Genomic DNA, 22,815 nt, shown 5'->3' with positions numbered 1-22,815 from the left:
AAAGTAAAAAAAAAATACTGTTTACGCAATAAAAAAATAAGTACAAGAAGACTTTCACATTGGATTCAACTCAACTTTACTTAACTTTATTTTTCCTGAGGGTAGACACAAACAAACGCATCAAACCTTGGTCACAAAGTGCTCAGTGTTTCACCATATATATCTATATATATCAACATGGATCAGTGAAATAAATAAATCAGATAAATAAAACAACACTTGATAAAACACAATAAAAACTTCAAGAAGATAACTAAAGAAACATAAAAGTAATGACAGAAGATAGAGCAAATAAATAGGATAAAAATGAGATCATTAAATAAAGTGCTATGTCACCGTATCCTATTGAGCTCAGTGATGGCGACAGAAGCAAAGCTGTTTTTATAACGCTGTGTCCTGCAGCTTGGGACTAAAATCCTCTGTCCGGAGGAAAGGAGCCAGAATTTACCCCGTAGAGAATGGGAATCATTGTTAAGGATTGCCAAAGCCATCCTCTGTACCTGTTTAGTATCCAGGAAGGTGGGACAAGACTGGGGTCCACCTATCAGGCCAATGAGGTCTGACCAAACCACGCCACCAGGCAAAAAGATAAAACAGACTAAATAAAATAACGATAAAGCAAAGTAAAAATGTTTCGGTCAGTGTGGAAGTGTGCCAGTTTCCTGAGGCAGTGAAGACACTGATGGGCCCTTTTTACAGACAGATCTGCAGTTCTCATTAAAACTCAATTTTTCATCTTTTATAGTACCAAGGTATTTGTAAGTTTAATTTCTCAAAATTGGAAATTACACATATTTAAGTGTTAAAGATGACCAGTTATGTTGTTTTCTGAGTCGCTTGTAATTTGGTTGAAGAATTTTCAAAATCTTGAAATGGTGGTTGAGTAGCGCGCATGGACAGAAGCAGTCTGAAAACCAAAGATTAACAGTCTAAATACTGAAACCTAGCTCAGTTGTTGTAGTTTCTGTTGCTTTCTTTTGAGTTTTGCTCCAAGAATGATGTGATAGACGGTTAATATGGCATACTGGCAAAATAGTGTAACTTTGTCAAGTGTTTAGTTTACATTTTGTGAGAGAATGGGCAGATCCAATAAGATTTTTCTTCTTTTTGCTCCTTTTCATTCATTTCAGATTTTTTTCCTTTATATTTTATTGCTTTTAATATAGCAACATGAATGAAATAAAGATAAACTAAAAACTAAAACTTCAATCAATAAGAAATCCAAAGGATGCAGGTGCATTGTTAGAAGCTGAGGATTACGTCTGTTTGCTTTCATCACTTTCATTCTTCTTCTTGTGCAATGATCCTCAGAGCTGTGCAGCCACTCTGAGCGCTTTTTATCCCCAAACCAACAGAGTCACTGAGCTGTGATCCAACACGCTCAATCACTGCAAAGCCACAGAGCAGTGCTGACTCAGGAGTGATGCACGGGGCATAGGTTAGAAACAGAGATTGGCCAACGCTGCTGACTTCTTTCTCTGCAGCTGGTCCTGACCTGAACATGGTAAAACCCCTGATGATGAAACTCTGGGGGTGTGTGTGTGTGTGTGTGTGTGTGTGTGTGTGTGTGTGTGTGTGTGTGTGTGTGTGTGTGTGTGTGTGTGTGTGTGTGTGTGTGTGTTCATGCATGTCAGTGTGTGTACATGTGATTGCTCCACACGGCCTGGAGGCGAGACCGCAGCCTTCTGCAGGGAGACCTGTTGCCATGTTTACAAGTGTGTTTATATATTTGTGGGTAAGAGTGACTGAGTGGTGGTTAATATCTTCAGGGTAGATCAGGCGGTGGAGGGACGGCAGGAATGAAGCGGTTCTTCTTTTCTTGATTGAGTTTCCCCTCGCAGAGATCCACTCCAGCGCTGAAGGAATGATGTGTACCACTCTTTCGTCTCCCTCAATCAGTGTCTCCAGATTTATATTAAGCCTGAGGGGTGAAGATTACATAAAACTTGTCCTTTTATGCCACTTAGTGAAGCTTATTGTAACGCGAGTCTTTTATAAGGCTGCTGGAAAAAGAATAAAGCGATGGAGGTTTGGACTGAGCTCAGATACATTCGCTTTAATTCTGCCGCCCTAGAAGATGGCACATGAGCCGTCACCTGCTCACATTAACGCCATGAAGAGAAAAGAGGCAGAGGTAGAAAGAGTGGAGTGCCAGGAGGCAAACAGGGACTTTCCAGACTCGTCTGCATAAATCCAGAGTTTGACAGCTCCTCTCCAGCCCTCAGTCTACCTGTCCCGACACACACTCTCCTGCAGTACGTACCGCTCCACGCTCCCACCCTCCTCCCTCCTCCATCTGTCTCCCTCTCATCCACCTGATCTGTTTGACTTGTATTTGTTCATTGCCATAGCTGCAGCAGCCTCCGCACTCAGCGAGCCGAACACGCCTGTAATTAGGCACGAAAAACGCAGATACGATCGGGATGATGAGTGAGCATCAGCGCAGGGGGATTATGGGGTGGATGAGTGCCATGTGCAGATCCCAGATTTGGAGAATTAATGTATCCGACCTTAGGTTTGCCTTTATGTTCCAGATACTGTGGTTTATTTTTGTAATCCATCTTTAAGGAGATCAGTATTTCAGCGTCTTTCTGAATTCATTCACCACAAACTGACACAATAAAAGAAACACCTGAGCAAATGAAGGGAAACCTCAAGCGGCCTCCTTTTCTTTAGGTTTGCTGCCAAGTGGAGCTTTGATGGGACTAAACCCATCACTGCATAGGATGGAGGTAACTCCTCCTGGCTGTTTTAACAAAACTCATTTAACTTAAAAAGGATTATTTATCCTAAAGAGTGAGCAATAGGCTCTTTTGTCACTATATAAAAAAATCAACAGCTTGCAAAATTACTAAAAACTCAGGAACTTTACCCAACAATTCACAAGTTTTCAGGATCCAGATATTCCCTGTTCTGTCCCAGAACATCTCCCCATTCTCTTCTCACCCATGACAGAGGTGTTCAGGCCTGGTTTTAAGGACCAAATTAACCAAAAAACTTTTAAAATAATAACAATAAATATATATTTTATTGAAAAGATGCTCTTTTGAGCACTTAAGGTCTGTTAACTATGAATAAAAACAGCATAAAGCAGCAAGAGCATAAAAGTTGTTGTTCTGCTTTTTTTCAGGGTAAATCTAAGTAAATACAAAAGTGTGATGTAAAATTTAAAAAAAACAAACTAAACCTTTAAAATAAACCACTTTTATCCATATATTGTGCTTAATCAGAAATTTCTGCATCAGTTTCCTCTCTGTATCCATAAACAAGACGACTGTTTTGAATCAGTTAGTTCTTGTATTTCACATAAAATAAAGAAAAAACATTATTGCTCATTAATAAGAGACAAAATTCAACAGATTTTAAGGGAAATTCACCTTTATCCAAGCAATAGCTACTGACATAAAATACGCAGGAGGACACAAATAACTCCTCTTCATGGGCTCGTTGAGCAGCTGATCCAAAGGTGCTGAGGGGTTCAAAGGAGGGTAAAAGACATTAAACTGAGGAAAAGAGGAGAGGAACTAAACATAAGTAAAAGAAAACAAATGAATTCAAAGAAATTAATATTTTATGAATAAGTTAAAGCAAGCTTAAATCTAAAAAAGAACACTAACAAACCCAAAACCTAAATCACTTTTCTAAAAACATCCAGGAACCTTGAGAAACTCACTCCTCCCACAGAAGAAGTTAGCAGACCTGAAAGACAGCACACACACAAACACAGCCAAAGGCCCACTGACACACAAACATCTGCAGCAACAACAATAACAACAACATATAAAAGGTTAGAGATACAAAGACAAAATTTGCATTTATGATAGCATCGCATCTGATGTTGGAAGCAACAGTTGGAGGAACGACTCTGATCTACACTTTTCCAGTCCAGCTTCATTTATGAAGCACCTTTCAAAACAAAGTTACACGGTGCTTGATGACAAAACACAACACAGTTAAGCTCACACAAAACAAAACAATAAAACAATTCATAAAACTAAACTGGAAAAATGTAGGAGAATTGAAAGGTCAATAAAAGGCAGTATGATGAGCAGTATAAAAAGTGGGTTTAAGAAGAGATTTCAAAGATGATACTGAGTTTGTTTACCTGAGATCCTTCAGCAGGGAGTTCCAGAGCTTAGGGGCCTGAACAGCAAAGCCTCTGCCCCCTTTTGTGACCTGTCTAAGGGGGGCGTTTACACGACAACGGTTCTAGGGTGAAACACAAAAGTTTTGTTACATTTTCAGCCTCGAGTTTTTTTCAACAATCCAGGAATTGTTTCAGTAAGATTTGTATTCTTTATGAGAAAATAGACAAAAAGACTCTTTTAGTTTTGAGTTAAGGTACCTGATACCTGGGTTTTGGTATCAGCTGATAGTGATCTGATCTGATACTGGGACTGTAACGTTCTCTGTTCCTCAGGGGCCGTTCACACGACAATGGTTTTAGGGCGAAACGCAAAAGTTTTGTTGCGTTTCAGCTTCACGTTTACATGGAAACATAGTTTCTGCCGACCTAAAACGCAAACTTTTGAAAATGGCCTTGAGAGCAGAATTTTTCTGAAACCCTGCAGCCACTGTTGCCGTGTACAAAGGAAGCTGGCGTTTTTAGTGAAAACACTGACATCACGCTTCGCGAGAGCGCATACAACAGGAAAAGAGTACCGTTTTTACGATTGTCGTGGTCTACCATGTTGTGCTTGCGTTGCTCAATCTGCTGAATCTGTGACTGTCTTTAACAAAATGAGCATCTGTTGCTCCACTTCTACTCTTAGTATTCACCAATACACCAGATGATCGGCTCAACTCTACTGTGGTGGAGATCTACCAAAAGATGGGTCTGGACAAGACAGTTATAGCCCCACCTACAGGCCTGGCATGCTTAGTACACATATTCAGTCCCTCAGCGTTGCTGTGTAAATGCAGATTTTTTTTCCACTGCTTTTTCAGATAAAATGTTGCGTAAACAGGGTCTAGATCTTGGTACCAGTAGTAGGACTTCTAAGTTTGTGGGCTTTGCACATGCAGAAAGAAAAAGTTAGAGCTTTAAGTTTCTATCAAGAGTCTGAGTCCAGTGGAGAAACTTAATGCTTGGCGTTATATACGCTGACGATCAGGGTCAAATATGAGAGCACTTGAAAGATTGACAGCGACGAGCTTTGACGTGACTCATTCAGATCAACAAAACTCAAAGTGGGAGGACAAAACAAGTAGAATAATCACTTTTTTTGACTCTAAATGTTTTTAAAAACTTGAGTCAGCAACATTTCAAAGTTTCCTGGGAAATGATAAACTCTTAAATACTGTTATGCACATTAAAAATTACTTTTTATCACTGTAGTTCCAGGTTGTGGTGCATAGACGACCTAAATCTGCTGTTATCTTCTAAGCTAATACCAGAACACTGGATCCAACTATGAAAACCACGCCTACCTTGTGTGCTATTTTTGGAGCTCACACTGAACAAACGCTGTATTGATAAACCTTTGATCTCTGTTTCCTTCAGGTATACTCTGTAATTAAAGCTTCTCACAGGCCGTATCGTTTCCTTTTATCACCAACAGAACCTATAATTTAATCTTCAGCCTTCAGATGTCACTCTCTAACACAAAGGACGTTAGTAAGGAAGGAAATTCTTGTCTGTGTGTGAGAATTCCTGACACGCTGGGAATGTTCTGGGTCCCTGGTGTCAGAGAGACGTACCTGTAACTCCATCTGCTGTTGCGTAGGCCTGACAGTGAGATTGTTTACGGAGAACCATTTGAAGAACACTTAGTCCCCATCAAACTACACTAAAACACTCATTAAAGAGCCAACACACGTTCCAGCGGCGTGATGCAACCCCACCCGCCAACGCCTCCGTCTCGCTCTGCCCGTCACTCACTGCTCCGCACATCGCTTACACTCCCACTCATCGGCGTATTGTGTTGTGTCTGCGATTCAGGGAAAGGCGTTCTGGCACAGTGTGAGGAAAAATCTTTGTTTTTCTAGCAGGTGTGTGTGTGTGTTTATGCATAAAAAGAGCCTGAGTGACACACTATTAACAAGACCGGACTGGAGGCTGAGAGATGTTCGCCCTCCAGTTTCATCACAGCTCAGCGCCGCACGATGATGGAGGAGCAGCTTTGTTTGGAGAGCCGGCTGTTAGCTTGGGCCTGCATACAGCAACAGTAGCTTAGGTACAGCAGAGAGTGTGTGAAAACATGGAAAACTGATGAGCTACAACCTGTCAATCATTCTCACTCCTGAACGATTGAAAGATGGTTCAATTAAAGGCTCAGTTCTGCTTTTTTTATACTTTAAAATAGACTTGAGCATCTCTGTTTTGTTACAGGGTCTCCTGGTCCTCTTACATCAAATCAAAACTTGTGCACAAACAAACTTTGATTCCCTGATAACATTCGTGATTAAAACTGGGCTGCAAGCAAACATTTATTAAACCACACAGGATTTCTGGAGGTCAGTTGCTTTAAAAATCACCTGACAAACCCAGAAAAATGTGAGGAGAATAGAAAAGAAAATACTTTATTTATCCATGAGTGGAAATTCAGGAGGAGTCACAGCAGTAATCAGGAAAAACAAAAGTAAGAAAGTGTATAGAAAGTGTAAAAAGCTCCATAAGAAAATAGATGCTGACAGCTTGTCCATCATGGTCCAGTCAGCCAGCCTCCACCTCCACAGGGTCCAGGACTGAGCTTCTTCAGCAGTCTGTTCAGTCTCTGTCTCCTGGATCCTGTCTGCTCACAGCAGGTGAAGCTCTTCCAATGAGGCGTTGGTGTCTGGTGTTAGCTCTGTTAGCCATGTCTGTGAATAGCATGATGCTACTCTGCCTTCTGGTATTCCCTCTGTTGCTGGGTTAGCACGGCTAGCTTGTCCATGTTATTGGAGATAGATCTTACGTTCCCAATAACGGTGGATGGAAGGACAGGTCCATGTCGTCACTTCTTAGCTCACACCTGAGAACCAGCACGTCGTCCTCACCTCCTTCTTCTCACCTTGTGGGGAAACATCAGGCCTTGCACCAGTTAGCATTGACATGCTAAAGGCTGCTAACAGCTGATTTCACATGTAAACAATGCAGCCATGGTTACACGTAGGATCTCCAGACAAACACAGGAGAAAAAATAGTAAAAATATCACTGAAGACAAAACCAGTTTGGTGTCCATGACCAACAAATGAACCATAAAAAGTAATGACTCACTCCAAATGCAAAGGTGAGAGAAGAGACCAGAAACAGACAAAGAAGAGAGAGCTGCTGCAACAGACAGCCACAGCTAACAGTGCGGCACCACGCCACAACTAGAAAATTTCCAACCTGCCAGGCAGAGACGCGCAGACAACATGGCTGAAGACAGGATCTCCTAGTGGTCGAAGTGCAGAAATACAGGCATCTGTTCAACTCTTCACACTTAGATCACCAGTAGCCTTAAGAAAAGTTATTCCTGGAGATTTTTGTCCTTTTCTAAGCTCTCAAGGTCAAATTAGAAGAAAGAAATATGCCATAATCAGTTTTTTTTTTTATTAATAAACTCTCGTTAAGTTATCACAACGGCTTTGCAGTGAGGCAACAGTGGAGAAGGATTCTGAAAAGCTAGGGTGAAGGATTAAATTAGTGTATTAAAATGTTTCTCTGTTTCCAAAAAAGCCGTCAATGGCATAAAGCTATGATAAAGGTTTCAGAGGGAGGATATAAAGCCTTAAAATGAGCTTTTTGCGCTTTGAAAAGATTCAAATTTGTTTTAATATCTGTAAAGAAAAGATTTACTGATGCATAACTCCTCCCATTTTTTGATCATGGATTAATTGTTCAAAGGAAATCTCAGTCTAAAATCTCCCAAACCTCGTACTGCAAACTGCAGCAGTATAAAGATTTCTTCTCTCAGTTTTATATCAGTGTGGACCAGGTTTTGTGTGTGTTTTGGACATTATCTTGACAAAACAAAACGATCACCGATTATCAGCTTCTTGGGAAGTTTTCATCATGCGGTGCAGTCGCCTGAGTCAAAAGAGAAACTGGTTGTTTTATCTTACATTTCCACAGAAGGTTGTTCTTACTTCCTGGAGAAATACCGGCGAATGATGACCAGTCGTTTTAGTCTTTTCCTGGGAACTTGAGAGAAGGAGCTAGGCCATGTTTATGTGAACACTGAAAACTGAGGGTCATGATTTTTGCTCTGTCCACAGCCACATCAAAGAATCTGAGTTTCTTATCATTTAAGAGTTTTATATGACAGAATAAGGAGTGTAAGAGAAATTGCAACAATCTGTTTTATATATATGCCTGATCGTAATCCACACTTCAAAATTAAATAATCAGAGCTTATATTACAAGTTTAGTCTGGAGCTCAGACGTCTATGTTTCCATGACAACACCACACAGAAGAGAGATCTGTGTTTTTCTCTGCTGAAAATGATTTCTGTGATTAATTTGTAGTGATGGTGGACACTGGAGCCTAACTGTCAGACAGAAAAAGGACAGAGGAGCAGAAGAAAGATTAACAGGAGAAAGATAGCGCACGAGCTAAAGGCTAAAAGGGCTAAACTGTTTGTGCTAATGTTCATCCCAACCCACAGTCAGCAGTTATTCTGCAGTGGTCTGTTCAAACTTGAGAGTCGATCAATAAAATGAAGAGTGAGGTTACGTTAGCTCTGATTGGTAGAGCTGCCGATAGCACACACATATAGCCGGCTGCTGAAACGTTTGCTTGATGTCACGTTTCAAACCGTAGTGCTACGTAACTGTACTAAAAAAATACCTTACCTCGGTGCGTTGTATCCTGTAAAAAGTTGACTTCAACAAAGAAAATTTGTTTTGATATGATCCAGAAGGTGGCGTGGGAGTCCAATTAAAACAGATCCTCCTCATAGCATCTTTGAAAACTTCTACATTGTTATACATGTTTATGACAATTAACTTAACATAAAAAAAACATCCCAAAGATCACAAGAAAGCATCAGCGACCACCTGGGGGAGCCAGAAGCTCAAAAACAACAGCAGAATAATCTGTTGGGCATCGGAGAAAGAGGAAATTCGGCAAATTCTTTAAGTCTTCTTTGCACAGTATCTCTGCAAATGAATTTTGCAATTTCTTTTGGATCACTTTTACCTGTCCCAAGGAGGAGGTTTGATAAATAAAGTTTCAGTGTAGTTCCAAACATCCAAATTGGCAAAAATACAAAGTAAGGTATGGCATAATTAAAGAAATTTAAGGACAGCCAATCCTTGCTTTCCTTACTGAAAAGATTGCAGCACCGTGAATGCTCCTGATGTTCTTTGTACTGCAACGGCATGCAATGAAATGCTTATGGATGCTATAAATGAGTGTTTCTCAGATTGTGGTCCGCCAGTGCCCCCTAGTGGTCCGCAAAGACAGAGAGGAAATCGTGTTTTTTAATGGAACATTCACGAAAAAGAGGGGGGTGGGGTGTGAGTTGTTTGGCTATGACGCAAATTGATGAAATCTACAAAAATTGGTCAATAAAAGCATTGAGTAATTTAATTTAGTCTAAGTAGAAATTTTAAGTATTTTGGAATGATGTATCAGAAATGTAGTTATACACAGATTTTGAGGTCCATTTTCTCCCTCATTCTAAAAGAAAACAACAAACGAAACACCAAACTATGAGGAAATGAGTGCACTTTTTTACTCTAGTCTGCGTCATTTTGAAAAAACTTGTTCTGAATAAAGGGAATTAAAGAAATAAAATGTATAATTTTAATCATAAAAGTTATTGGCGTATAATCCATTTTCAAAATAATCGTTAGTTGCAGCCCTAGCAAGTTGTAACATATGATTTGTTCTGGGGCTATTTAGCTCGTGGTGGTCCGCAAGAGTTTTCTGGGGAAATAAGTGGTCTGAAAAAATTTGAGAAACACTGCTATAAATCATATCTTTTCAACCATGAAGATGATATTTTCTGATGCTCTATAGAGAGGGAGCCCAGTAAATAAACGTCTATAAACACCTCACTGCACAGTAACTCAATAAATATGAGTGCGGTTAAAAAGTTATCTTACAGACTGCTCCTTTAATCCACTGTTCGACACTTTAATCCCAAAGAAATCCACTCCTGTTACTCTCTGGTGGGGGACAGTGGGGGTTGTATCTCAGCTTTTCTGAGTGACACTGCAGTTGACCTGATGAAAGCGCTGAAATCGATCCGTCTCCCGGTGCGTGGGCCGCCAGGTCGGGTCGAAACCTCCTTCTCCTGGAGGGATTTCAGCCTGTTTGTCTTTGCCCTGTTAACACACGACTGCTCTAATTTCACTTGGCCTGTAATGTGATGAGTAAAGGTGTAATTGACTGTGGTTTCTCTCCACAAAACCCCCACCCAGGCTCATACACACACACACACACACACTCACTTTCTCTGCGTCCTCTCAGCTCCCTGATCCAGTCTGTCTCCACCTTTAGGGCGTCTTAGCGATTCTGTATTTGGGTTTTTGCGGTCGGCAGGAATGTGTAGTTTCAGTCTTTTGCATTGTGCTGTATTATTAGCAGAGAGCGTGATCGTGGTGGGCGGTGCGGCTGCGTTCAGAGGAATCTGAGGTATGACGGCAGTTCACCACAGGTTACTAATCTGACACATCAGAGTCTTAACGAAGGGATTCCTTAATTTAGCAAACAGGAACAGAGCGAGGCTCCACTGTGAGGGTTAGAGGAGGGTTTAACATTAATTCCTCTCACATATTTTGGATTCTCAGCTCCTGAGTGATCGACGTATGGCTCAAACTCTCAACTGTGTACATACAACTTAATGCCTCTGTATGGAGGGACATGCAGGTATGCAGAGGGAGGCCACGGCTGAATTAATGTGCCTCATTTTTATACATCTGCCAACGCACACACACATGTGCAGAGTCACATTCCCCAGTGTCAGGCATGCATTTCAGCAGACTGTGTGTGTGTGTGTGTGTGTGAGCAGGAAAGAAGTGAAACCACTAAATGCAGCACCTATATCCTGAACATTTCCAGCCTCAAACGGATCCTTTTCTCTAAAGGTCTGCAGCAGACCCCCAATGCTGACAGAGCCTGGCCCACTTCCCAGAACAGAACAATATCAGGTCGGCTGAGGGGGCCCTGCAGACACACACACACACTTCCACACACTGTCTCACACACAAGCGTCTGGCCTTTAAAGCGTCAGCGCTCGGCCCGGCCTTACATAATGACAGAGAATGGAGGCATTAAGGCAATTTATTTGATTTAAGCTGTCAAGGCGTCCTGGACCCTGCCCCGCTCAGCTGGTTTTGATACCTGGCGTCTGGTGTGTGTGTGTGTGTGTGTTAGGTGTGGGTCTGAAGTCAAACAAGAGGAAAGGAGGGACTGGAGCTCAGACTGAAGGACGGTGCTGGTGATAAATTAAGTTTATGAGGAAAAGTGTGAGGGAGGATGAGGAGGAGGAGGAAGAAGAGCTGGAGGTGGACTGTGGAAAACTTTGACTTCATCATTTCTGTAAAGGAAGAGAAAATAACACCGTCTTAACCAGTCCTTGTCAAAATAGCCCAAACATTTTTTTCATTTATTCTCCGTCCAGTTAAACATCATTCACGTCTTTACTTAGACTCATCAAATATAACAGTCTTCATTCCATTTTATTATCAAGCCAAATCAGAGGGGATGAAGATGGAAAAAACTCTGCTTATTTTAAAGTTTTTTATTTTGTTTTATTTTATGTCTTATTAATTTAAATTTTTAAAAAATATATTTTTATTTTTTTTTTTTTTATATATAAAAAATGAAATAAAAATAGAGTTTTATGGATGCATCAGAATGCTTTGGAAATAATCTTATACAGTCTTTTAATGACATACTGTCACTATCCAGTTCCTATTAAGTCCTCAAAATGCTTTCCAAAATAAAAAAAACAAGCTATTTTTACTTTCGTATTTCATCCGTTATTGGTAAAACTATATTATAATTTAAAATAATAATTGAAATCATATTCAAAACCATGCAAACACAAAACTTTTGATCTGATTTTCAGTAGGTAGCAAGACTTTACCTGGGCAAAAAACATGCTAACAAAAAATTTTGAGCTTTTATTTTGAAGGGGATTTTTATGCTGCAAGGCAGTGGCAATAATTCCTTGTAATGCTTGTTAACGCCTGGCATTTTGCAGTATTGAAAAAGTCATGCAAAGTTTGTGACAAGGCCTTAGACGGCTTTAAAATGTCTTAAATTAATCTTTAAAAGTCCTAAAAAATGTTAACACGTGTTAGTATGAGTGTAAATCATCCTAAATCTTAAAAGGAAAAATAACATTTATTTATTTATTTCTTTTAAAGTAATTTACCAAGTGACATTTGTGGTAGCATTTTGCAATCATGATGGTGGAACCAATAAACATTGACATGGCTGCAGCTGGGACTGTAATTAATGAGCTGATTTTTCCATTTGTGTTTATTGTGAATTTTGTCTTGAATTTAATTTCAAAAAGCATTAAAAAGTCTTAAAAAGCCTTGAATTTGACTTGCCTGAAGCTGTAGGAACCCTGAAGTAGAAAACCATTTTTTTGAGGAGGATAAAATCCTCAGTGTGTTTTGTGCGGTGAAAGGTTGACACACAAAACAATGAAGTTGTCAAAACTGGCAGATGGTGATAATCTGGATTATGTCTGAATCAAACTGCATCATATTGGATTAAATACATTTGAGACGTTAAATATTTGCCTTGATTTATGTCACAGCTCGTCATTAAGGAGTGAAAGTGGGTCTCCTGCTCGTCTAATTTAAGCATCTTCACCCTTTTTTTGTCTGTTTTTGATTGGCCTGTTGATCTATCACATTGTGAAGAGTGGGTCACACACTTCAAACACACTTCAGCCCACCTTTTTTTTTTTTTTCTAAGGTTGTTTTGTCATCTTTTTTACCCTTTATTTGAAACAACAATTTAGGAGTGATAGAATATGTGCAGAGAGAGTGAGGAATGACATGTTTCGCAACTCCAAATAATTATTCAGCACCACTGGATTCCAAAATCTGCTGGATTTTTTTTTCCAAATATTGGATTGAAGAAGAAATGAACTGAGCACAGGTCCCGGGCTGAAGGACTTGATTTTTTTTCTAGTGCTCCAGTTTCTGCTCCTGTAGTCTGACTGTAATGGCTCCACTTTTTGTGCATTTTTTTGTGTTTGCCGTATGAATCCTGTGACGTAGGTCGTAGGTTGGTGCTGTCCCCGTCTCTCTGTCGTAAACGATGTAAATATAAACGAAAATGCCAGAATGCAAAGTAAAAGCATGAGTGGAGCGTCACAGGTAATTACACCGAGCTGCAGAGTGTAATTGAACCTGATCAAACCTGCTCACTGTGTGTGTGTGTGTGTGTGTGTGTGCACATGTGTGTGTGTGTGCACTGAGTGGAATAGAGGCCCAGTGTTCTTTGCTCCCAGCTTTAAATAAGGGGTCTTTATCTGTCTGTGTGCACTGCTCTGGTATGGAAGCACTAAAGGGCCAGAGCGTTTCCTCCGCACAGACGAGGCTCACGCCGCTCGCTCCAGGTGTGGTGACCGCGAACCGGCACAGCTTTTAACCGTCACGCCTGATTTGGGGCCTGAGGGCTGACCTGGCACTCGTGCAGTCTCACACAGTCCAAGAACACGGCATCGCAAAGTCCTGCACGCACACATCCATTTTTAATTTCCCTCCAAGTGTTCGTTAAGTTCTCTCTCCTGTTGGCCCTTATGGCTGGAAAAAGGCATTCTGGGAGTTTGAGTATTTATGTGCTATGAGCTTTCAGCCCACTCTGATCGTGTTTTCAAGTCTTTTAACTCTTGAACAAGGGTCAAACCTTTAAAAACTATTTATTTAAAACTTCATTTTCTTCACGTTCTTTTGGAGGTTTTACTCTTTTTAGGACTTCTTTTTCCTCTGCATGCACCTGGAAGAAGGTGAAGTTTTCCTAGAATCCTCTGTTTCCAAAAAGAGACGTCTTAATTTGCAAACCAGAGGCAAGAAGAAAAGCAAGGAAGCCAGAGGGAAAGAAACTAAGAAGTAAAAGCAAGAGTGAAAAATGAGAGGGTGAAAAAAAGAGACTGTGGGACAGTGAGAAAGGAAGCAAAGGAAACAAAAAAAACAAGCAGCAACAAAGGAAACATAAAGCCAAAAAATTAAGAAAGCCACATAGGGAGCAATGACACATTAAAATGTTGCTTATGAAGCAGGAAAGGAAGCATTGACAAGAAAGGATGATCAAAACAGAGGACACAAGGAGACAGTAGAGTGAAAAAGGAAGCAAGGAAGCAAAAAAGGAAGGAAATAAAGGCTGCAGAGACAGCAAGGAAACAATTGTGCTACATAGGAAGCAATGTCATATTTGTAACAAGAAATTAACAAAGAGCAAGGAAACAAAAAAGACAGAAAGGAAGCAAGGAAACAAGAAAGCAACAAAGTATGCAAGGAATTAAGAAAGCCGAAAAGGAAGCAAGGACACATAAAAAGTTGCTTACGTAGCAAGAAAGGAAGCATTGAAAAGCAAAGAAGATTTAAACAAAGGACGCAAGGAGACAATTGTGCTGAGTAGGGCGCAAAAAGAAGGAAGGAAATAAAAGTAACAGAGACATCAAGGAAACAAGAAAGCTTTATAGAAAGCAATGAAGCAAAGGAGTCAAATGGAACAAGAAATAAAAACAAAGCAAGGAAACAAAAAAGACAGAAAGAAAGCGAGGAAACAAGACAGCAGAAAAGCATGTAAGGAAGCAAGGAAAGCCGTATATGAAGCAAGGACACATGAAAACTTGCTTGTGAAGCAATAAAGGAAGCATTGAAAAGCAAAAAAAAATTAAATGAAGGACACAAGGAGACACTAGAGTTGAAAAGGAAGCAAGAAAGGAAAAAGAGCAAGGACACAAAGGCCACAGAGACATTAAGGAAACAAGAAAGCTATGTAGGTAGCAAAGGAGTCATATGGAACAAGAAAAAAAACACAGAAAGACAACAAAAAAGCTAGAAAGGAAGCAAGGAAACATAAAATGTTGCATAAGAAGCAAGAAAGGAAGCATTGAGAAACAAGGAACATTGAAACAAATGACACAAGGAGACAAAAAAGCTAAATGGAACCAAAAAAATAGGCAAAGAAATGAGGGTCACAAGAACACAAAAGAAATTAAGAAAGCTACACAGGAAGCACGAGAGGCAGAAAGGAAGCAAGGAAACAAGAAAGAAACAAAGTATGCAAGATTTTAAGAAAGCCACATGTGGCAAGGACACCTTAAATGATGTGTATGAAGAGGTAGATTAAAAGAAAGGACACAAGGAGACAATAGAGCTGAAAACGAAACAAAAAGTAAGCGAAGAAATGAGGATCACAAAAACAGCAAGGAATCAAGAAAGCTACTTAGGATGCAAGAGCACGAGAAAGCCTCATAATAAGAAAGGATTAGTTGCTTTGGAGGCAAGGAAACGAAAAACCTCAAAGGAAACAACAAAGCCCAAGGGAATAAAAAGGCAACTAAAAAAATAATCAGGAAAAATGAATAAAGAAGAAGTAGACAGCTGGAAACAAAGACACCAAGGAGACGAGATGTAAAATAATGGAGCAAGGACTCAAGTAAGCCACCTAGGAAGCAAAGAAACAAGCAACCCACAAAGACAGCTGGGGATTTTCACTAAAATGTTTCTTTGAAGGAACTCAGAATTTTTGAACTTTAACATTTTTGGCATCCTTCTGAGCATCCTTGGTCATTTAAGTGTTATTAACTCAAACTTTTCTCCTTCTCTTGCTCTCAGATCTCTTTCGACCTGGCCGAGTACACCGCCAACGTGGACGGCATCGGCACGCTTCGCCTGCTGGACGCCGTGAAGACGTGCGGTCTGACCAACAGCGTGAGGTTCTACCAGGCGTCCACCAGCGAGCTGTACGGCAAAGTCCAGGAGATCCCTCAGAAAGAAACCACGCCTTTCTACCCTCGCTCACCTTATGGTAAAACACACACACACACACACACACACACACACACACACACACACACACACACACACACACACACACACACACACACACACACACACACACACACATGTAATGAGCTGAACACGCATGTGGAAACACACAAACAGAATATGACCTAACGATTGCGTATGGCTATGTAAGGAAACACGAACAAGGATTGCATGATGCCTCTGCAGCACTTTTTCCTCGTAAGAGTGTGTGTGTGTGTGTGTGTGAGAGTGTATAGAAGGGGCTTCAGTGCTCAGGCAGTGTGTGAGCTCTCCACACACCCCGAGGCCAAACGTCTGACTGAAGGCTGGAGTGCCTCTCACTTTAACAAAGACACCTTTATATCTACAGCACTCAGCACTCACTTTCAGTACACACACACACACACACACTCAGGCTGCACACGTGTGTGAGCGATCAGGTTTCATGTTCTGCGTTGTCTAAATGCTCTCCTCACCGACACTTTCCCCGTCTGTCAGCGCTCAATCTGAGGCTGCATGGGAGGCGCATACCAGCGCGAGGAGGGCTGCTCCTCTATTAATTAGGAAGGAGGAGGCCAGGGGTTTCATGACGACCTCCCTTCACCTCCTGTGTACATCCTGACCTATGGCTTAATCAACGGGCGCCTCCCTTAGCTGGCTCTGGTTTTCCCCTCCTCACAGCTGAAGGGAGGAGGAGGAGGAGGATGGAGAACTTTCTGTACGTGCCTGCTTTCGGTCAATCAGCAGGAGTCTGCAGTTCACGTTCCTGATGGTGAAATATGATCTGCTGTAGCGCTGTGTTCAACCATGACATGTCAGTGTAGCTACAGCGGTGAACTCCTGCAGCTTTACGTGGGTGTAAAAAAGTCTGTGCATGATTATAATCCACAGGAAAAAGACGTTTCTGTGAGAATTTCTGCTGAAATTCCCCTTTCTCCCGCTCAGGTGCGGCGAAGCTCTACGCCTACTGGATCGTGGTGAACTTTCGAGAGGCCTACAACATGTTCGCCACCAACGGGATCCTGTTCAACCACGAGAGTCCGAGGAGAGGTGAGCGCTCTACATGTCACACAACCTGCTGTTCAGTTGCAGTCAAAGTCATGGTGGTCTGAAATAAAAAAGGAAAAGAAGTAGAGAACGACGAATCAACTGAAAGATGTTTCCAAAGAAATCCAACAAAGGCCATCGTCATAAAATGTTCCTGATGATCACTGAGGAGTTTGAAAGAGTCCAAAATAACAAAAACAACAACTTTGAACGCTCATTGATGCTACATCAAGCCTTTTATGATGTACGTGAAAAAAGCTGAATTGTACGTCAAACAGATGCGACGCTAACACGTTTATATTTTCATAAACTGGATTCAAAGTCTGCAAACTGACACATTTATTTTAAAAGCACATCAGGGGAAAGATACTGAGCTATACTGATTTATTGGTAAAACCTTTATGATAAAGAAATACGGAATAACAAAAAAAAGATTATGCAGGAGCCAATATTTACACACTGTGGTCTGCAGATTAAAAGCAGGATTAACAACAAGGAAGCAGGAGAGGAAAGATAAGAGAAAAAGAGAAAGAATGAATAAATAAATGAATGAATGAATAGAAGTAAAAAGACAAATAAAGGAAACACTTGGAACAAGAAAGCAACCGAGATAGCAAGGAACACAGACAGCGGGGAAACAAGGAAGCAACAAAAGATGCAAGGACGCAAACAGCAGGAAACAAGAAAGGATGATAAAGAGGCAAGGAGACAAGAAAGGAAGGCAAGGAAATAAAAAAGGGCACCTAGGAAAGCGAGTAAACGAGACAGCTTTAGAATATTCAAGTGTAAAAGAAAGCATCAAGGTAGCAAGGATACAGTAAGGCAACCAAGGATGCAAGTGAACAAGAAAGAAATCTAGAAAGCGGGAAACGTTAAAGAACCCAAGAGAGCAAGGAAACAAGAATGCAAGGAATCATAAAGCAAATAAAGAAACAAGGCTGCAAGGAAACAAGAAAGCCAAAAAGGACATATGAAACCAAGGAAACAAAGAAACTAGATAGATAGATAGATAAATAGATAAACAAGACAAACATGACAAGACATGAAATGTAGTTACAGTTAACCCCAAGGACTGAAGCCTCCATCCCACACGTTATCAATAGGAAACTATATTTTTATAGAAATGAAATGTTTATAGCCTGTGCAAAGTGAGACAAAGAATTAAAAACACCAGTAAAAAGGAAAAATATCTGTTCTGAGGTTATTGTAAGGAGATAGTGCTAGTTATTGAACACAGACAGCGCAAACATAAAAAGTGTTTTTTGAAGTATTGTGCTGTAAACATTACAGTGTCCATCTGGTTACATTAGTAAAGGTTAAGTAAGTAAAGGAAACAAGAAAGCATCAAAGGAAGCATGAATAGATAAGGCAAGGAATCAAGAAAGCAACCACGTGAACAATAAAGCACGGAGACTGGGAGGGCACAAAGATGATAAGGAAACAAGAAAACAAACAAATGAAAGGAAAAGCCACTTAGGAGGAAAGGACACAAGAAGGTTATGGAGAAGCCAAGGAAGCAACAAGATGGCAAGGGATGGGGAGCAACAGAGACAGAGAGAAAGTAAGATTACAGCAAGGAAACAGGAATCTGAAAGAGAGCGCAAGGAAACAAGATAGCAACAAAGGAAGCAAGGATGTAAGAAAGCCTTATGATAGCTAAAGGCACTACAAAATAATTGTGATGATTTTTGTCCCAATACGATATGATCAAATCCAGCAAAGACCTGATTGTATGATGTCTGCAAATGACATGGTGTGTGATTTTCCTGTGGTGTGGCGAGTGTTCAGAGTGATTTTGTCGGATCAGAGCCGCTCAGATTGAGAGATCGTAGATAAGGAACATGTTTAATATTTGCAACCAAAAATCCTGTAGTGTGTTGGGCGCTCTGAGAGGAGGTTTTAACAAGTAACTAAAAAAGAAAGGACACAAGATAGAACCACAGAAAACAAGGAGACAGAGATCCCCAAGACGGGTTAAGGCCTCATTATAACCCTTTATCTTAGCACATGAACCTGAACAAAGCTCATTCAGTGTAATTGACACAAAACTGTTTGGCACCGAAAAAATCACCTCGGATGAAAACACATTTATTGAGCTGAGATGATTTTCAAAGGCTGGAGTTATTTTTCCTCTTGATTCAAACTCTGGATCTTGTATTTTGGGGACGGGAGCTTGTTAATGATCTTTATTGCTCATTAGGACAGATCATATCACGTCTCATGTCTCATTATGAAACGAGTTATGATGTGACAGAGTCTCGACTTTATTCAAACCCAGCATGAAGCAGTTAAACCTTTTATAAACCATTGTGAATTATGTTCAAGTATTCAATTACATGCTCTATATAAAGTCACACTCGATGGAGTCGGGTTTTCTCATAACCGTGTGACACACACACTCACACACACTCAGTGCGTGGGCTGTGGTCGCGTTTTTAATATGTGCTCTGAGCCCCGAGGGTCGCAGGCGCTGGTTTAACCCGATTTACACGCCACCGAGTCCCAAAATGAATACCACATGAGTGCAGCCCCAGAACTGCGCCCAGGTCAGCCACTCAGGTGTTTATGATTTATCCCCTAATGAAGGGCCCGGCCACGACCCCGGCTCAGGTCAGGGGTCAGCCCGTAAACCCTAATGGGTTACCGCAGATAGATAGGTGTGGGAACTGGTGCGGTTTACAGCCGGCTCGGGGAGGACGGTGCGGTCGCCGTCGAGGTCTTGTAACGGGGAATTAGGTGACGCAGTGGGTCTGGGAATGATGAAATGATGTGTGAGGAGAGTAGAGGTTGGATGACGGGGGGACGGATGGAGATACATGACCGTGAAGTGGTTTTCATCCACCTGAGACTGAACAAGTTTACCCCTTTAAATAAAAATATTCAGACTTTTTCGTTATTCATGTGTGGTCCTAGAATCAGGCCATACGCAGGTTTCAGCTCCTTACATTTAAAGATTTTCTGTCTTTGATTCTCCTGGATTAACAGAAGAGTAAGTGATGATAAAGTTGTTCCTGTGCAGCTTTTTGCAGCAGTGAAGTCAGATCCTTTGGTTCACACCATGACCTTATAAGGGCAAAGCTCGCTGCCCGCTCGATAACACCTCCTCAGCCCGTCTGTCCCTGGTCAGCTCTTTTTCATCCTCCTCTGACTCGGTTCTTTCTCCTCAGTCAGCATTCTCTCCTGCCGCTTCTATTCTCAGAGTTACGGCTGTTGTTGCTCATAAAGCAGGAACGCCGCGCTGTGATGTGGCCAGATGTCCCGCGGCCGCCTCGCTCAGCTCAGTGTGGCGCTTGTATTGGCTGGACCGGCCGGTGTTTACCCAGGCCCCCGGGGCCCGCCGCGACCCCGCCGCCACTGCTGCTCTGAGGGGGCGTTTGGCCGTTCACTCCATCACCCACAGGCTTTAGAGGAGGAGGAGTGGGCGCTCTGAGACACACAAACGTCCTCATGAGACACGTTCTCTGAGGTGGAGTGTGAGGTTGTTCAGTGAAGTGATGTGAAAGAGGAAGTTTGATTTAGAAAGCTCGTTAGACATTTTTGATAATTTTTTTTACAACTAATCAGGTTTATTCACAAAGTGTTGCTGGCAAAAGCCTGAAAAACGATACAGGTGTGTGATTATCACTCTTTGTTTTTGTTTTTTCTAAAATTGATGGTGCAGACTACAGTCATCGTAACACAGAGCATACCATCCCTCTCCTAATTATTCAAACTGTTTGTAGCAAGTCTGTATAAAAAAGGAAATATATAAATTTATAAATATTAAATTAAGATATTAAGGGGACTGTCTCAGTCCTAAGCTGCATCCTTATCCTTTTGATGAAAAAAGCAGAACTATAACGAAAGAAAATAAAAGGACACAAGACAGTCACAGAGGAACCAGGATTCAAAAAAGCCTTAAAGGCCTTCCTTTAAGGCTTTTTTGAATCCTTTTTTGAAGAAACAAGACAGCAAGGAAAAAAGAAAGCAACCAAGAAAGAAAGGAACAAGGAAGCAAATGAGGAAGACACCAAGGGAGCAAACAAAGAAGACACCAAGGGAGCAAGGATTCAAGGATTCAAAGAGCCAGCCAAGCCTCCAAGGAAACTAATAAACAAGACTGCCACAAAGTAAGCAGGAAACTAGACAGCTAGGGAAAAAAAGCAACCAAGGAAGCAAGGAACAAGGAAGATATTGTGGAAGCAAACAAGGAAGATACTAAGAGAGCAAGGATTTAAGGAGGAAGCCAAAGAGTCAAGAGACAAGGAAACAAGAAAGCAACCAAAAAAAGCAAAGAAATGAGAAAGCAACAAAAGTGGCAAGGAAACAAGAAAGTAAGCGACCAGGAAACAAGGAAACAATACTAGGAGTGCAAGGAAACAAAAATGCAAAGAAATGAGAAAGCAACAAAGGAGGCAAGGAAACAAGACAGCATGGAAAAAATAGCAACTAAGGAAGCATGAAACAAGGAAGACACCAAGAAAACAGGGATTTAAGGAATCAAGTAAGGAAGAAACAAGGAAGCAAATGAGACAGACACCAATGAAGCAAATTAGGAAAACACCAAAAGAGAAAGCATTCAAGAAGCCAACCAAAGAGTCAAGAGACAAGGAAACAAGAAAGCAACCAAGAAAGCAAAGAAATGAGAAACAACCAAAGAAGCAAGGAATAAAGAAAGTGAGTAACCAGGAAATAAGAAAAAAAAACACTTCCAAGGTTGCAAGTCAAGAAGAAAAAAAAACAAGTAAAGAAGGAAACAAGGAAGCCTCAAAGAGAACAAGTAAATAAGACAGCCACAAAGGAAGCAGGGAACAAGACAGCAAGGAAAAAATAAAGCAATCAGGGAAGCAAGGAACAAGGAAGCAAACAGTGAAGACACCAAGGGAGCAAGGATTTAGGGAAGAAACCAAAGAGGCATGAGACAGGGAAACAAGAAAGAAACCAAGAAAGCAAAGAAATGAGAAAGCAGCCTAGGAGGCAAGGAATTAAGCGACCAAGGATGCAAATAAACAAGAAAGCAACCAAGTAAATAAGGAAACAAGGAAGCCTCAAAGAGAACAAGAAGATAAGACAGCTACAAAGAAAGTAAGAAGCATGAAAGCAAGGAAGCAAACAAGGAAGCAAAACACAAACTAGCAAGGAATTAAGAAAGGAAACAAGGAAGCAAGGGGACAAGAAACCAAGCAAGTAAGGAAATTGCATGGGAAGATTTATTTGATGATAAAAACATCAAGATTCTTTAGTAAAGGAAATCATGATAATTTAAGATGAAAGTTATTGGTAAGGAAAAAAAAAAACATCACCAAAATAACTATCCTTTACATGAGTGTTATTATATGTAATTATATAATATAATTTTTATTAGTTTATTTATTGACACGGGTTAGCAAAAAACTACAGAAAAATAAATATATCAATTATGAAGCAGAAAAAAATGCTTAGAAAATATAGAAAAAAAGAAATTCATACAACTTGACTCTTAGTGTTTCTTTTTTATAGTGAGGCTCTGTTACAAAGCTCTGCCCTCATCAGGCCTTGGTACCTTAAAACTGATCCAGCAAACATGAGAGCTTCACAATCGACACTGTTCCTGTTTGGCCTGCTCACAGTGATCATGTGCACCTCTGTGTTGTTCCTCACCAACCTCCTCTCACAGCAACACGACCAAAACATGAAGACAAAAGATCGTCAACAATGAAGCTGGAAGACTCCTCATCACTCCTCCGTCCTGGGACGCACCCTGAACGTCTCTCAGCGCTGTCCCTGTGTGTTTTGGCACAGACAGACAGAGGTTATTCATCACCTGAGTGCTCCTCCTGCCCTGTACCTGTGTGTGTGGATAATTAATCACTAATGAAGGAGGAAGTTTATG

General features: G+C 40.9%; 1 protein-coding gene across 1 annotated transcript in view; it reads left to right on the top strand.

Moving 5' to 3' along the window:
* Positions 1 to 22,815, top strand: part of gmds (GDP-mannose 4,6-dehydratase) — a 248,588-nt gene that overhangs the window by 66,769 nt on the left and 159,004 nt on the right. The window contains exons 5-6 of the mRNA XM_074668218.1: positions 15,726 to 15,918; positions 16,863 to 16,967. Coding sequence (XP_074524319.1) covers positions 15,726 to 15,918; positions 16,863 to 16,967 — 298 coding nt within the window. The remainder of the gene's footprint in view (positions 1 to 15,725; positions 15,919 to 16,862; positions 16,968 to 22,815) is intronic.

Source organism: Halichoeres trimaculatus, unplaced genomic scaffold, assembly GCF_033239565.1.
Source record: "Halichoeres trimaculatus isolate MK-OKI-2021-1 unplaced genomic scaffold, fHalTri1.1 fHalTri1_scaffold_4, whole genome shotgun sequence".
NCBI lineage: Eukaryota > Metazoa > Chordata > Actinopteri > Labriformes > Labridae > Halichoeres > Halichoeres trimaculatus.
This window is presented reverse-complemented; position numbering and strand designations above follow the sequence as displayed.